Source organism: Meriones unguiculatus, chromosome 15 (assembly GCF_030254825.1).
Source record: "Meriones unguiculatus strain TT.TT164.6M chromosome 15, Bangor_MerUng_6.1, whole genome shotgun sequence".
Lineage (NCBI taxonomy): Eukaryota > Metazoa > Chordata > Mammalia > Rodentia > Muridae > Meriones > Meriones unguiculatus.
In genome coordinates, this window is record NC_083362.1 from 43,058,417 (window position 1) to 43,071,883 (window position 13,467).

Here is a 13,467-nt window from a genome sequence, read left to right on the forward strand (position 1 = left end):
ACATGTAGGGCCTAGGTTTACCACCCTCAAATTGGACAGAGAAAGAGGAGGATGAAAATATCAACAAGGATAAGAACACCACTTTAGTCTGAGTCTGAAAGGTTTCTCATTGACGCTGTCATTTTATAAGTCAGCTTAAAGCCACGTAAGGGAAATTGCCATATATATGTGTGTGTGTGTACACTTACATATACACACATGCACACATACACATATATATACACATATGTATATATGTGCATTTGCTGTCATTTAAAATATATTTTAGCGGATCACACAATAGAAAAAATAAGAGAGACTTGCATTTATATCTGAAAATATGTTTCTATTAAAGTAAATCCTCTGGGTGAGTGAGTTTTTATTTTATCAGCACTCTACAGACATTTTCATTTCCGTTTCCACTTGTAACTCTTTAAGCTTTGCTCAGAGTCTACATTAAATATCTTCACCATTCGTGTGAGGGTTGCATGTTAAATGGGTCAAACTGATCATTAATAATCAGTAAGTAAAATAAACTTTTACCACATTAAAGGCGTGTATGGCGTGTTCCAAGGGGTTATTGGCATTCATCTGAAACTAGCTTTTCATTCACAAACAAGAATGGTCATGTTATATTGCTTCAGAAGGACTAAGAGCCAAAGGGTAAAAAAATCTCATGCTGAGTCATCATAAGCTCGTACTTTGAGAAGTTTTAAAAATAAAGAGAGCTAGTACTGGCAGAATCTAAGGCAATGGTGTGTTTGAACTTTGTAACTTGCTGGACAGCATGTGAGGCTGCTGCCTTGTGCCAATAGCTGCACCAAACGCCTGATTCCACAGGGTGCCATCTTGTAGTTCCCACCCTCTCCTGCTGTGACAGGGTGTCTTGCAACAGCAAACAGTGCGATTTGGGACCACGTACATACACTTTGTTTTCTAACTGGGAAAGGAAAAGTTGTGGGTTTTGTACTTGTTTGTTTCAGGGCTTGCCTTCCCAAAGCTGAATGATGCTGGAGGAAGGAGGTTTTCTCGTGGATTTAATAATCCTGGCTGGAGAGCAGACTCGGAGGAATGCTCTCCAGGAGCAGAACAACGAAGCTGCCTAACAAGAACAAGAAGAAATACACAGGGCATTCCCTGGTGGCATGGCCAACTGTGTCCCTTTGCAATAGTGCCTCCTAACACAGAGAAGTTTATGTGAGCAGTGACAAGCTCTGGAAACCGACACCAGGCCTGGGTGTGAGCCTCTGGGGAGGCAGGGGCTCAGCAAGAGCAGGATTTTTTTTTTCCAGAAGGAAGAAAATAAACAGGAAGAAAGAAAAGACCTTCCTCTGCTCCCTAAGAACATTTTTCAAATGCCAGGAAGGTCAAATGGAGGAGTTGACAGTTCTCATGGACGTAATAAAAGCAGAGAGGAAAAAGCACTGAGTTGTCCATCTGTGGGGACAACTCTATCTCAAGCATAGGCAATTCTGAACTGGACTCAAGTTTAAAAGAACACCTTTAAGTACCACGATTCTTCAGGGAGACGTATCTGCACGTATGGTGTCCAACAGGCTGCTCTCCAATGCTAGACTGTGTCCCAATCCCTGCTCCCCCACATGCTGCTCAGAAAACCCAACACCACCGTTGACAGCTGCCCTGCCTTAATTGAGGTGAGATTGGTAACAGTGCCCCTTCCTCCCAGGACAGTGAGAGGGAATCATATGCAATGTATGGCTAAGCGCCTGGCACAGCATGAGCATGTAGCTGGCCTCTGTATTACAGCCGCTGCGTATCGTCAGTTCAGGCCTGAGGGTCCTAGCCCACCTATCGGTCAGATGCCAGCCAGGCACAGGTGGGCTAAGCTTTCAGACAAAGGGTTCTTACACACAGAAGCTAAGACTCTCAGCCCCTGCCCTAACCTCAAAGTACAGCAGACTCAAAGTGTGACCAACGGAGAAGTCAAGGCATCCACCAGGCCCCAGGAATGCTGTAAGCATGCTTGGATGGAAGAAGGCAGCTGGGCCAAACGCTGCACTGGAGGAGATGCAGGTCTGCTCTCGCAGAAGGAGAGACTAGTAAAAAGGCAGCTCATAGGTTTAAAATGTGTTCTCAGGGCTGAAGAGCTGGTCCAGTAGTTAAGAACACTTAGCAGAAGACAGACTTTGTTTCCTAGAGTCTATTGTCTGTGCACAAGCACCTGTCATTCCAATTCCAGGGAGTCATACATACACATAATTTCTGTAATTCTTTTAATTCTTCTCTCCACCTTGTCTATGCTACTGGAGATTGCTTTAATAAGAAATAGTTTTTGTTTCATATAGCTAAAGTCCACTGATAAAACTCATAGCAAAAGAAGTTCAAGGGGGTGGGGAGATGGCCCAGCAAGTAAGAGCCTTTTCCCTGCAAGCACAAGGACTTAAGTTCCAATTCCCAGTACCCACATAAAGAACTGGGTGTGGCTGATTATGTTCATAACCCCAGCACTGGGAGGGAGAGAGGAAGGGAAGGATAGAGCTAGAGAGAAAGAGAGAGAGCAGACCCAAGAGCTCACTGACCAGCTTGGCTGTAACCCCCAGATGCTCAGTGAGAGAGCCCTTCTCAAGACAATGAGACAGAGACAGGAAGACCACACCAAACATCCTGCTCTAGCCTCAGCATGAGCTTTCTCAAGCATTCAGACACATATGTTCTCATATGTGTATCACACACATAACATACAAAAATATATTTTAAAATATGTATGTATATATAATGTGAATATTTAAATTTAAGCCTTCTTTGTTTTGAGGGGGATAGATACTTCCCGAAGAACTGGGGAGAAATGTAATAGGATAAGAAAGTGGACAGGCCTTTTATTTTCTGCCTATTGACATGAATGCCTCTGGCTCATACTAAGTTAGGAGTGATGGGCAATGTGCAGGGAATTCCCACGTCTCCTTCTTGACTCTCCGAAAGCTTGCTTGGGTGTCTTTCCTCACACAGCTTCACTGACAAGCCTGTGACTGTCCCCTGCACTGCTGTGGATATGTGCTTCCTAAGCATCATCAGTGACCTGTGTTTGGTTTGGTTGGTTGGTTTTGGTTTTATGACTTGAGGATCTAAGTTTTAATTCAGTACCACTAAGTTTCCAGGATGCCCCAGACTCTTGCAGCTATAAAATAGAGAACCCAAGAAAAGTCATTCACAGTAGAATTTTGAGAACTGGATAATGGTTTGAGTCTACAAAACATAATTTAGGCATTACCAAATTCACCAGGAATGTCATCTTACTTGTCCAATGCAAACCGCATTTTGTTGTCCTTGTTTTTAAATTGTCTCTAAGGCTTGCTCAGATCATATAAGTTGTGTTGTCAAAGTTAATCTGCTCACAGAGGTCAACCATGGCCCTAAGGGTAATGACCTGTGACACGCAATGGGACGTCAGGAACTCTGGCCGCAGAGACGGCCCAGTGACATTCAAGTACACTTTTGTTGAGAGCCTGGAAAATTACTGTGCTACATGGCTTTCCCAGCTCTCTGTCAAGCCTGTGGTTTCACCACAAACTTACCTGCTTAAACCCTGAGTCACCTCACCCCTTTCTTCCTTTGTCTGAGTGGTTTAATGAGCTTAAACTTGGGACCTTTACTGGCTTCAACAATCTAAAAACAACTCAGATCAGCTGTCAGAAAATGCAAGCCACAGAGGCTTAGCTTCACTAAAAGTGAAGCCTGTCCATCTTTCCAGTGGCCCAAGCACACGTTTTTCCCGTCCAGGGATTGTCTATAACATGGTTTTTCATTCTCCCCGCTAATGGGGGAGACGGTAAGCATTCAGCAAGACTGCAAAGCCTTGTGTAAACCCGTGCCTCCTAAATCCCAAACACAGCATCGATTTTCATACAGCCCGTTAAAGCCGGTGCAATCTGAGAAAACCGCTCAAGGCTTTAAGACCACGGCAGCACACCCCTTACCATTCTGGATGAGGGTTTGTGAGCGCGTGAACCGTCCATGGACAGCCGTCATGTGCAGGGGACTTTTGCCATCTTTACTCTACAAAATGAGAAAGGAGAAACAAGTTGTGAGCCAGTATCATTGGCCTGAGACTCACCGCGAAAGCCACTCTCTATGCCCTGGAAACACCGGTTTCAACTTTTGTTTTACAAGTACAGTCAACAATTACAAAGAGTCAATTTTGAAATAAAGAGATAACGAATCTAAGGGGTGGAGGCTGAGGAGGACCAGGACAAACGTATTCCATGCATGACAGGACTGGGCTCTCAGGAACTCCCAGCAGCCCCTGTTCCCTCCACAAAAGCAACCCAGTTAGCTCAGGGATTGGGGAGGGGCTGTGGAGCTATTGACCACTGATGGCTGCCAGCTGAAGGAAAGTCGGTTTAATTTAGGTGAGCTGACCTTGCTCCAGTGAATAGCCCCACACCCATGCATATCTGATCAAGGGAGAGAGCAGTTAAATTTGATCAGCAAACACTGGATACATGTATGAAATTCTCAAAGAATAAAAATATTATATAAGAAGATGCAACATATGTAAGACCTCTCCAGCCACATATAACATCACATCTTTAAATTTTTTAACTTTTGTTTATTGTTACTATTATTACGTGTGTGTGTGTGTGTGCGTGTGTGTGTGTGGTGTGTGTGTGTGGTGTGTGTGTGTGTATGTGTGTGTGCATGTGTGTGTGTGTGTGTACAATGGTGGGAAGGGGACAGGGATAGTGTACATGTGGAAACCAGAGGATAGCTTCACAGGGTACAATCTCTTCTAGCTACATGTGGGTTCCGGAGATCAACCTTGGGCCGTAGGCTTGCACATCAAGTGTCTCTACCTGCTGAGCCATCTCACCAGCCTAAAAAAATTATAGACATCCCATCTTAAGAAGTCTTAGAGAAGTCATCACCCAACATGATTTCTCCTCCCTGTCATCAGCCGACAAAGGACATCTCCTTGGGTGTTCTCAGCCGCTAGAGAGGTAAACGAACTTGCGTGGGCCTGTCTGACCCGTAGCTGACTAAGCTGGTTCGACTCTCAAAACCAAGGGGAAACGCTGCACCATTCCCTGCATTTTACTTTGGCAGATAGTAAATGTGTGCTGAATTTACATACTCCTTATTCATGACCAAAAAAAAAAAAAATCATGAAACTTCCTAAAACAGACTATGGCAAAACATAGAAAATGTACAGAACTTATCTCCTGACTGTTAGCAGACCAAAGACCAGACTCCCCTGCAGCTGACTGAGAAATGAAAATGCAGCTCGGAGCAACTGAAGGGGTGCAGAATTCCCTCAACTCACCGCAGCTCCACTCGGCCTTCCTGACCTCGGGATCACGTGGACCTGTTTGCGTTCAGTTGAAACCACGCCTGGGAGCTTGGCCGTGGCTCCTTTTCTGGGCTACGATGTGCAGTGTGAAGCCCTGGAGGTGCGGAGTGCTGGCAGGCGAGCAGCAGTCATTGTAGTGGGCTGCTGCCGAGTGACGTTCCGCGTGGGAAGGGAACTTGTTACAGGCATTTTAAGCTTACGACAGCTTTGGACTTACGACGAGGAGTGTCCCTGTCTTCGTGCAAGTACTGCATTTTAATTTTATTGCACTTTAATTCGCTTACTTAATGTGCTTGTGTATGGAGGTCAGAGGGTAACTTGAGGGAGCCAGTTCTCATCCTCTATCATGTGGTACCCAAAGTTCTAAGTCATGTCAGCAGGCTTGGTGGCAGGAGCCTTTACCTACTGAGCCAGCTTGCTGGCCCTTGGGTGTTTTTTAAAACTTATGTCACTGTTATTTTCCTAAATATCTATAGAAATATTGTTTTCAAGTCCGAGGTTAAAAAAAAAATGAAGTGTCACATATGAATATTCAATCTTGTGGTAAAAATCTAAACATCTGTGCTTTAAAATGGCTTTGTTTTTAAAGTCCCTAATTAAAAGCAGATAATCATCAAGCACCTCTTCAAGGAGATCTGCCCCCACCCATGGATGCTTATGGGTGGTACCAATTCTGTGTGCTAGTTCACAGCTACTGAATGTGCAGAGGGCGTGAGCACCACCACCCCAAGCTTGCACAGTACACTCAAGGTTAAGGGCAAGCTTTAGACTGTGTGTTGTTTTTTTTTTTTTTATATCAGAAAGAGCTTTATTATACCTTATCCATACTCCTTTGAAAAGAGGAAAGTACTTACACAAAGTCTATGCCAACTGAAGAGTTAACCACAGTGGTAGCTGCGTCCTAACTGAAGAAAAGACACTACGGTGAAAATTTTCTTCAGCGGATGGGAGGGAAGGTAATAGGATCCGTGTAATGTGAGTATAGCCTGAACCAGAACATTCTGAGAAAGGACAGACGTAAGCTCAACACCTTTTAAAGGAAAATCCACTGGGAGAATGAGGCTTGCCTTCGCCGCTGACCTTGACACCTTCATGGGCATTTCTAAAAGCCAGGTAACTCCAGAGCCTGGTCTGGAATGGAGATAGTTCCAGTAACTCACATATTTGGGAACCGCCCTGGAATACGAAATAAAAAAGCACAAACCCTCCAGGTAAGAGCGATAGCCGTCCAAGACTCTCAGAAAGTAAAGGTGGGAGCGTCAGAGCTGACTTTAACTTGTCTGTAGGTGGTGCTGTTTCTTTAAATTTAGCTCCAGCATTTGCTCTTAGATTTACTATAAAACCATAAGTAATTATGATTTAATTTAATGTGTATAAAGCTACAAATACTTTGGTGTTTAGGCACTGTCTTGATAAATATTGACGCAAGCACCTTGCCATGCCTGGAGAAGAACCTGAAGGCTCTACCAAGGATTACTCACTTAGTAGCCGAGAGCCAAAGCAGAGGCAAGCAGTTACTAGGGCATGGACTGCAAAAGCCAGTCCAGTGTAGAAGAGAGCAACCACCATGCTCTGCCCTGTGAGAGTGTTTGGGTCTCTGCTAAAGGAACAAATAAGCAGAGATGACCACGGGCGATGGAGTACGAAAGATGAGCTGTTTCGTACGGATGGCACTCATTTCAGATCTATCTTTGCAGACTTTGGTCTACTGATTAGACTAGGCCATAGCCAGTTGTCCTAAGTTTCATGGCTGCCATCTGGGGACACTTTGCTTACATGGTATGAATGGACAGAGTGCTCACTGTTTAAAAAAAAACACCTGACAACCAATGACACTCAAAGGCCAATCTTCTTTCTTTGGCCTTTAGAGCTCAATATTAAAGCTAAGGCTAGAAATTGTGTTGCACTTCATTTTCTGCCTAAAAATAAAATCTTCACACTGGGACCTGGTTGTTGTTACTGTCCCTGGACTTGGACAAGGACAATACTGCCTATGTACTCAGGGAGATTGTGTCCAATCCTTCTATTTGCTCAAGGCTTTGCTTTTATGGAAAATAATTCCTTTCTTAATTCCTAGTCTCCCTCCAATTTCCTGGATATAGTTTTCCCATCAGATTTAAGACTTTAAATTTTTTATTTTGAGAATTCACTTAACTAAACAAGAAACCCCTTTGTTATGTGTGGCCAAGCCCTGAGTCATAAGGGAACGCTAGCAAGATTTAAGATTACTTTGTGATAAATACTAGTACTTTTTTGCAGGGTAGAGTACAGCGTTGCCCCTGAATTAAGTAGAATATGTGAATTTTCTTGACCATCACGTTCCTCAGGTATCCATCCTTCCTTCCCTCCATTCAAAATGCCTTCTCTGCTCATCCGCCCACACATCCCACAGCTTCCTCCCTAAACGGCGTCAATACTCCTTGGAGACAGGGCACGTTCTGTGGCACACTGCATCCTAGCGTCACAGGAGTCGGTGGCCTATCACAAGGCAGTAACACTGCCATGAGATCACACTAAGTTGAGATATGGGTGTCATTTATGTAAACTCAGGTACCCAACAGGGCTCCCTAAGCCAATGGAAGTTCAGTTTGTTTCGTTGTTAATGGTTCAAATGCCAAAGATGCTATGTGTGGACTCAAACCTTCACTTTTTCTTTACTTCCTCTCCAAAATTCCCAGGTCATGTCCCTTCTGCTGCTTCCTCCTGCCTGTTCTAGTTTGTGAACACCATTCTGTAAGTTATCCCTGAGACAGACAGACAAGGCAACTGGCCCACTCACGTCAGATCTGTGGCAGGCCTCAGCTTCAGTCATCTCCTAGGTATAAATGCTCCAAAGGTCCATGGACAGAGAATGGAAATCATGGCCAGACTAAATGTTAGATGTCAGGAATTAGATAATGTGGCTGCAGCAATCTCTGAGACTGTTTTTCTTCCCTGTCCACTGTGGCTCTGTATGTAGTACTTTCTTGAAGTCTTTGAGTGTTTGTTAAAAAAAAAAAAACAAAAACATATATGTGTATATATATGTATGTGTGTGTATGTGTACATATATATAGCATTGAGATACTACAGAACTTATAATCTGTAATAGAGAAGAAAATGACATATTCTTATTTGCACATTACAAGTCAATCTTCAATAGATTTTTATATAAAAATAACATGTCTTTATTACTTTATCAAAGTTAAACAGTGAAAAGTCGAAGCTAAATAAAATGAGATGAACCTAATAAAACAGGAGACTATAAAATGCACATGATACACCATCCTCTCCCTTTTCTATCAGTCTTGTTACTGCTTATAAAGACACCATTTTAGTGTTTTACAAGTGAAAAGGAAATCTAAGTGACCACTGGGTAGATATTGGCTAGATTTCAATACGCTGTTTCTGTCAAACTTGAAAAATCTTTTTTAAAAAAGGTACAAACTGTCCAATACCCACAGACATTTTGAGAATCTTAGAGCAATGTGGTACAACCCTAGAAATCTTCCTTCGGACTCAAACTGGATGGCTATATGAAAGTGTGGGAGGTGGGGTGCATTTAGAATGAAATTGAACCTTGGGGGGGGCTGAAGGTAATTACTCACAGCCGATAGACACGGGGGATGAGGGGAGGCCAAGAAAGGCTAGATATGAATTCAAAACGTCACAGAAGGAAGATTCAGATAACCCATCAATCAAGGGTTTTAAGATGCCATTTACCTCATTCTCTTTAAGGTTAACATTGTATAAGGAAAACTAAGCATCAAGGGTAAGTAAATATGCATTTAACCTGGCCCATTTTCAAAAAATTTACTTATGTAAGTGTGTGTGTGTGTGTGTGTGTACATGATGTATACATACGTGTATATGTATGTACGTGTATATGTATGTGTGACTAAGTGTATATATGCGCGCTATATTCCTGTGTGCAGGTGCCTGCCGATACCAGAAGATGGCGTTAGAGTCTCTGAAACTGGAGTCACAGGTGGTTTTTAAACCCTTGGCTGTAGCTACTGGGAACTCACCCCAATCCTTTGCAAGAGCAGCAGCAGCTGTTAACTGCTGGGCCATTTCTCCAGCCCCTCGGGTCCACTTTAAGGGGGAGGAGATAAATAAGGCTGACGACATAACCTCTACAGGTTAAGCCCATTATCTAATTTGAACAGAGCACTGTGCAGCCAGTTGGAAGCGGCAGGCAGCCGTGCCAGAAAGAGGCTTTCTAGCTCTGGGCATCAGACACAGAGCACCGGGATGCATTTTCAGGGGGCGGGGAGCATCAGCGAGCCGGATTAACTAAGCGGAGGGCTGGAGGAGAGCTAACTGCTGGCAAGTTGTCCTCTGACCTCCACAGCCGTGGGTGCCATAGCATACACACCGCACCTACACAAAATACATACGAATCCGTTTTTCTCCTGCGCTTACTCTTGCTCCTGGCATCCTCTCAAGGTATGTGAACAGTATCAAGTGCTTACCTTACGGTAGATTTGAACTCTATAATTAGGAATGGCAACTATGTTTAATCTTCACAATACGTCCACGGTGAAGATGCTATCATTTCCCTAATTTTACAAGTAAAAGAACTGAGGCACAGACAGGTCATTGATGGGTTAGCTATCCGAATCCAGTGCTAGGACTGACTGACCTATCTGAAGTTAGGACAGTCTACCTCAGAACGAAACACATGACGGCTCTGTAGTGCCACGCCCGGTCCCCAGGTTCCATTCCTCACCTCCAGCTCCTCTCCCGTGTCCTGCCAACCTTTGCAGATTCTCTGCACAGCTTCCCCCATCAGCGGCCCTCCCATTCCTCATCTTCATGACTCATCACCTCCACCAGTTTCCCTGACTTTCAGTGACTGTGAAGCCAGCCCTGGGGCAGGTCCGCCACAGTTATGTTTATTGATTTATTCTTTTCTCAGAATGAAAAATACTGTCTTTTGGATTTAAAAACAACACGGCCACTGAGGAAAATCAGAGGGCTTTCAAAAATAGAAAATGGAAACTAAAATCCCAAGTCAAAAATTTGTTCTCTGCAGGTGGTAACTGACACTAGTGTATTGATACTACTCCGACGATTTTATGCCTTTTCTGTATACACGCAGACACGCACAGGGAAGAGGGGATGGTGGTGTCCGCCTGTCACCCAAACTCAGACCAGCAGGAGGAGAGAAGCATGCATGCCAATCTAGGCTACAAAAGTGAGATTATGTCTCAAAAAATAAAACAACAAAAATACGCAAACGAGGCCATATACACACACACACACACACACACACACACACACACTGTACTATGATAATACTAGGCCTAGGCATTAACAGTCAACATGTTTTTCAACCTTAAAGCATTAGCCAACATTTTTCTAAACACTAATGAATAATGATACGGAATATTTTTTCATGGGCTTGTTGGGTATTACAAACTTTCGAGTGGGCTCTACTCATTTGCTTAAAATTTCAAGCAGACTATCAAAAGTCTTCTTCTCATGAACTCTTTATATATTAAGCAAATATTAACTTTTGATTGCCATGTATACTGCATGGAAATTTCCATTCCTCTCCACTTTGTTTGTTAGGAGCTTCTATTTTTCCAGTTTTATTTTGTTTTACCATATAAAGTTTGAAGCATTCGTGCACTTACATATTTTCTGGCCCTTCATGCTCTGCAGATAGGTGACTTTGCTCTAAGAGTCCTGAATGCAAGCAGGAGAGGAGCTGAGGCTTGCGGGAGGGTGCTGAGGCTGAGGATGGTGGGGGACACTGAGGCTGAGGATGGTGGGGGGGCAGTGCTCAGGGTATTCTGCTACAAGGTAGATCTGTTTCAGTACCAGCCAGATGGGGAACACTGGCTGCAGATACACAGGCTGCCTTCATCAGCCGTCACGGTGATAAGTTACCAATCCACACCCAGCTTTTCTTCTCCGTGGCTCCTCCCTCCCTGTTCATACCATTTTCCTGCGGGAATGCCCTCTCTCAAATTAGTTCTGTGGCTCCTCTCAAATTCTCAGCTCAAAGACAAGTTCAAATTTTTATCCCCAGACAAGAAACAAGCTAACATGTGTGTCATCTCCTTTGCAAAGTTTTATTACTCTTTCTCTCTTGGCACTCATCATGCTCTCTCTTGCCTCAAGTGTCTGAGTGTGTTTTATCTCCTGTATTGTGACTATGGACAGCCAGAGGTCACATCTCCTCTTCAAGTTCTCCTCCACTGTCAAATAAAGAGCAGGGCAGTCCTTGGTCAACCATGGTTGAAGGAGTGCTCTCCACTATCGGGTCAATGTTCCTCCCCCGGAACCACTGTTTGCAGCCTCTTGGAGGAAAGCATTTGAAGAGCAGGCTGGGATTGGAATAATCATTAGTCATTCCTCTGCATCATCATCAGCTCTCCCCTCTCTGCTATCCATGGATATCTAAGTTAAAATATGGGCTGAGCTAGCTCCTTAAGTGGAGCATTCACTGAGTCACAAAGGAGATATGATAGAGCCTTGGTGCCTACTTGCTGGTACCATCATACCCGAAGAGGCACCCTAGCTATTTTCCATGGCATCTCAACCCAGGATTAGGCTGTGTGAACCAAAGTGCTTCCAGTTCATGGAAATGCAGCGTCACGGACAACACGTGGTTGAGCTCAAAGGCTCGGTGCAAAGGCGTTTCAGGCGGAGAGACTGAGTGTCATACCTGGATGTTCACGTCGGCTCCGTTGTTTACTAACAACTCCAGACACAGAGCACCGTGCGTGGATGCCGCTGCAAAGTGCAGGGGGGTGAAGCCGCTGTTGTTGGGCTGGTTCACGTTAGCACCGTAGTCGATGAGCTCGTTAACGACAGCATCCTGCCCGTTGTAGCAGGCAATGTGGAGCGCTGTGTTTCCATAGACGTTGATTTCATCAATCTGCAAAGCATCCAACACAGGGCAGTTAAAGCCACTGGGGCCAGTTTACTCCATTTGCCACAAAAGGCTTAATGGCTCTGACCAGAGAAAGGAAATATCCACCCATCAGCGTAATTATTCAGAGTTCACTTGCTCCCCAGCGGGTTATCCTGAGAGTGCCTGCCCTCCCCATCCCCACAAACCCCTGGGGAAAGACAGGCAAAACCGAACAATCCACAAGGTATTCGAGGTTGCAGCTTGGGGAGGAGGTTTATCCAGCTAGAGAAAAATAAACAAGATGGAAGGCAAAGATACTTCAAACTGCCAGAAAAGAACAGGCAAAAACCCAATTCATGGGCTCGGGTACAATGCTCAAGGAGAACCAAGGAGAGGGAGGACTGGGGTAGCAAGACACTGGCTTATGGACCCTGTGCCCTCAAGCCTGGAGCCTGACAGCTCACCAGGCTGATGTACCCGCAGAACTGAGATACCTTAGTCTGTAGCTCCCTAGTGCTTTCCCCAGACCTGCTCAAGGATCTGGGTCTTGGTCTCACATAGCACTTGGTTCTCTGTTCCTCTGAGCATTACTGCTCCTAGCTGAAGGGGAATGAGACTGGACGACTGTTCCAACTCATTCAATCCCAGCCACCCATTCGTTCTTTCCTGCTGTGAGCCACAACTTCCAAAGCCTGCTTCTGAAGGTCTTGATCATTACATATTACACTGAATATATAGAGAGAGACTATAAATATTAGCTGGGAGGAGGTGCATGAAGCCAGTGTATGTGTGCTTATATATTTCTCTTGCCTATAGTCTGTTTGTGGTTTCTGCTATTTGCCCCATCACAAGTTATCAGGCCACATAAACTAAGAAACACATGGTCCAAGGACGCAAGTTTGAATATAAATGCAAACAGGATTTCATTAAAGAGCAGAAGACAGCCCGCATGGAAAGACTTGATCCGTGCAGTGATGCAGCCACCAAGGCTTACCTCTACCCCCAGGTTCAGGAGATGCTTGACAACACTGATCTGCCCGTTGGAGGCTGCAGCATGCAGGGGGGTGTAACCCTTCTTATCCTTGCAGGTAACTTCTGCACCATGGTTAATAAGTAGTGCGACAACGTCCAGGTGGCCTTGACAAACAAAGCAGAGAAAACATCGTTAACCTTTAGAAGACGCTCTGACAACTCATTGCACCTGAAAGATCATGATTAGCCTTTTTTCCCCACCAGTATTTTCCCAGTGCATTTATTTAAAAAAGAAGAAGAAAAAGCTGCCTCGTGGAAAATAGTCAAGGAGCATCTGTTGGGTACCTACTATGTTTTGGACATT

The 13,467-nt window shown here is 44.4% G+C and overlaps 1 protein-coding gene across 6 annotated transcripts in view; it reads right to left on the bottom strand.

Moving 5' to 3' along the window:
* Window positions 1-13,467, bottom strand: part of Ankrd44 (ankyrin repeat domain 44) — a 268,251-nt gene that overhangs the window by 94,144 nt on the left and 160,640 nt on the right. For all 6 annotated transcript variants that reach the window (XM_060368368.1, XM_060368365.1, XM_060368366.1 and 3 more), the window contains exons 7-9: window positions 13,126-13,268; window positions 11,943-12,155; window positions 3,915-3,993 (exon numbers count right to left, since the gene is read on the bottom strand). In XM_060368368.1, the coding sequence (XP_060224351.1) occupies window positions 3,915-3,993; window positions 11,943-12,155; window positions 13,126-13,268 (435 nt within the window). The remainder of the gene's footprint in view (window positions 1-3,914; window positions 3,994-11,942; window positions 12,156-13,125; window positions 13,269-13,467) is intronic.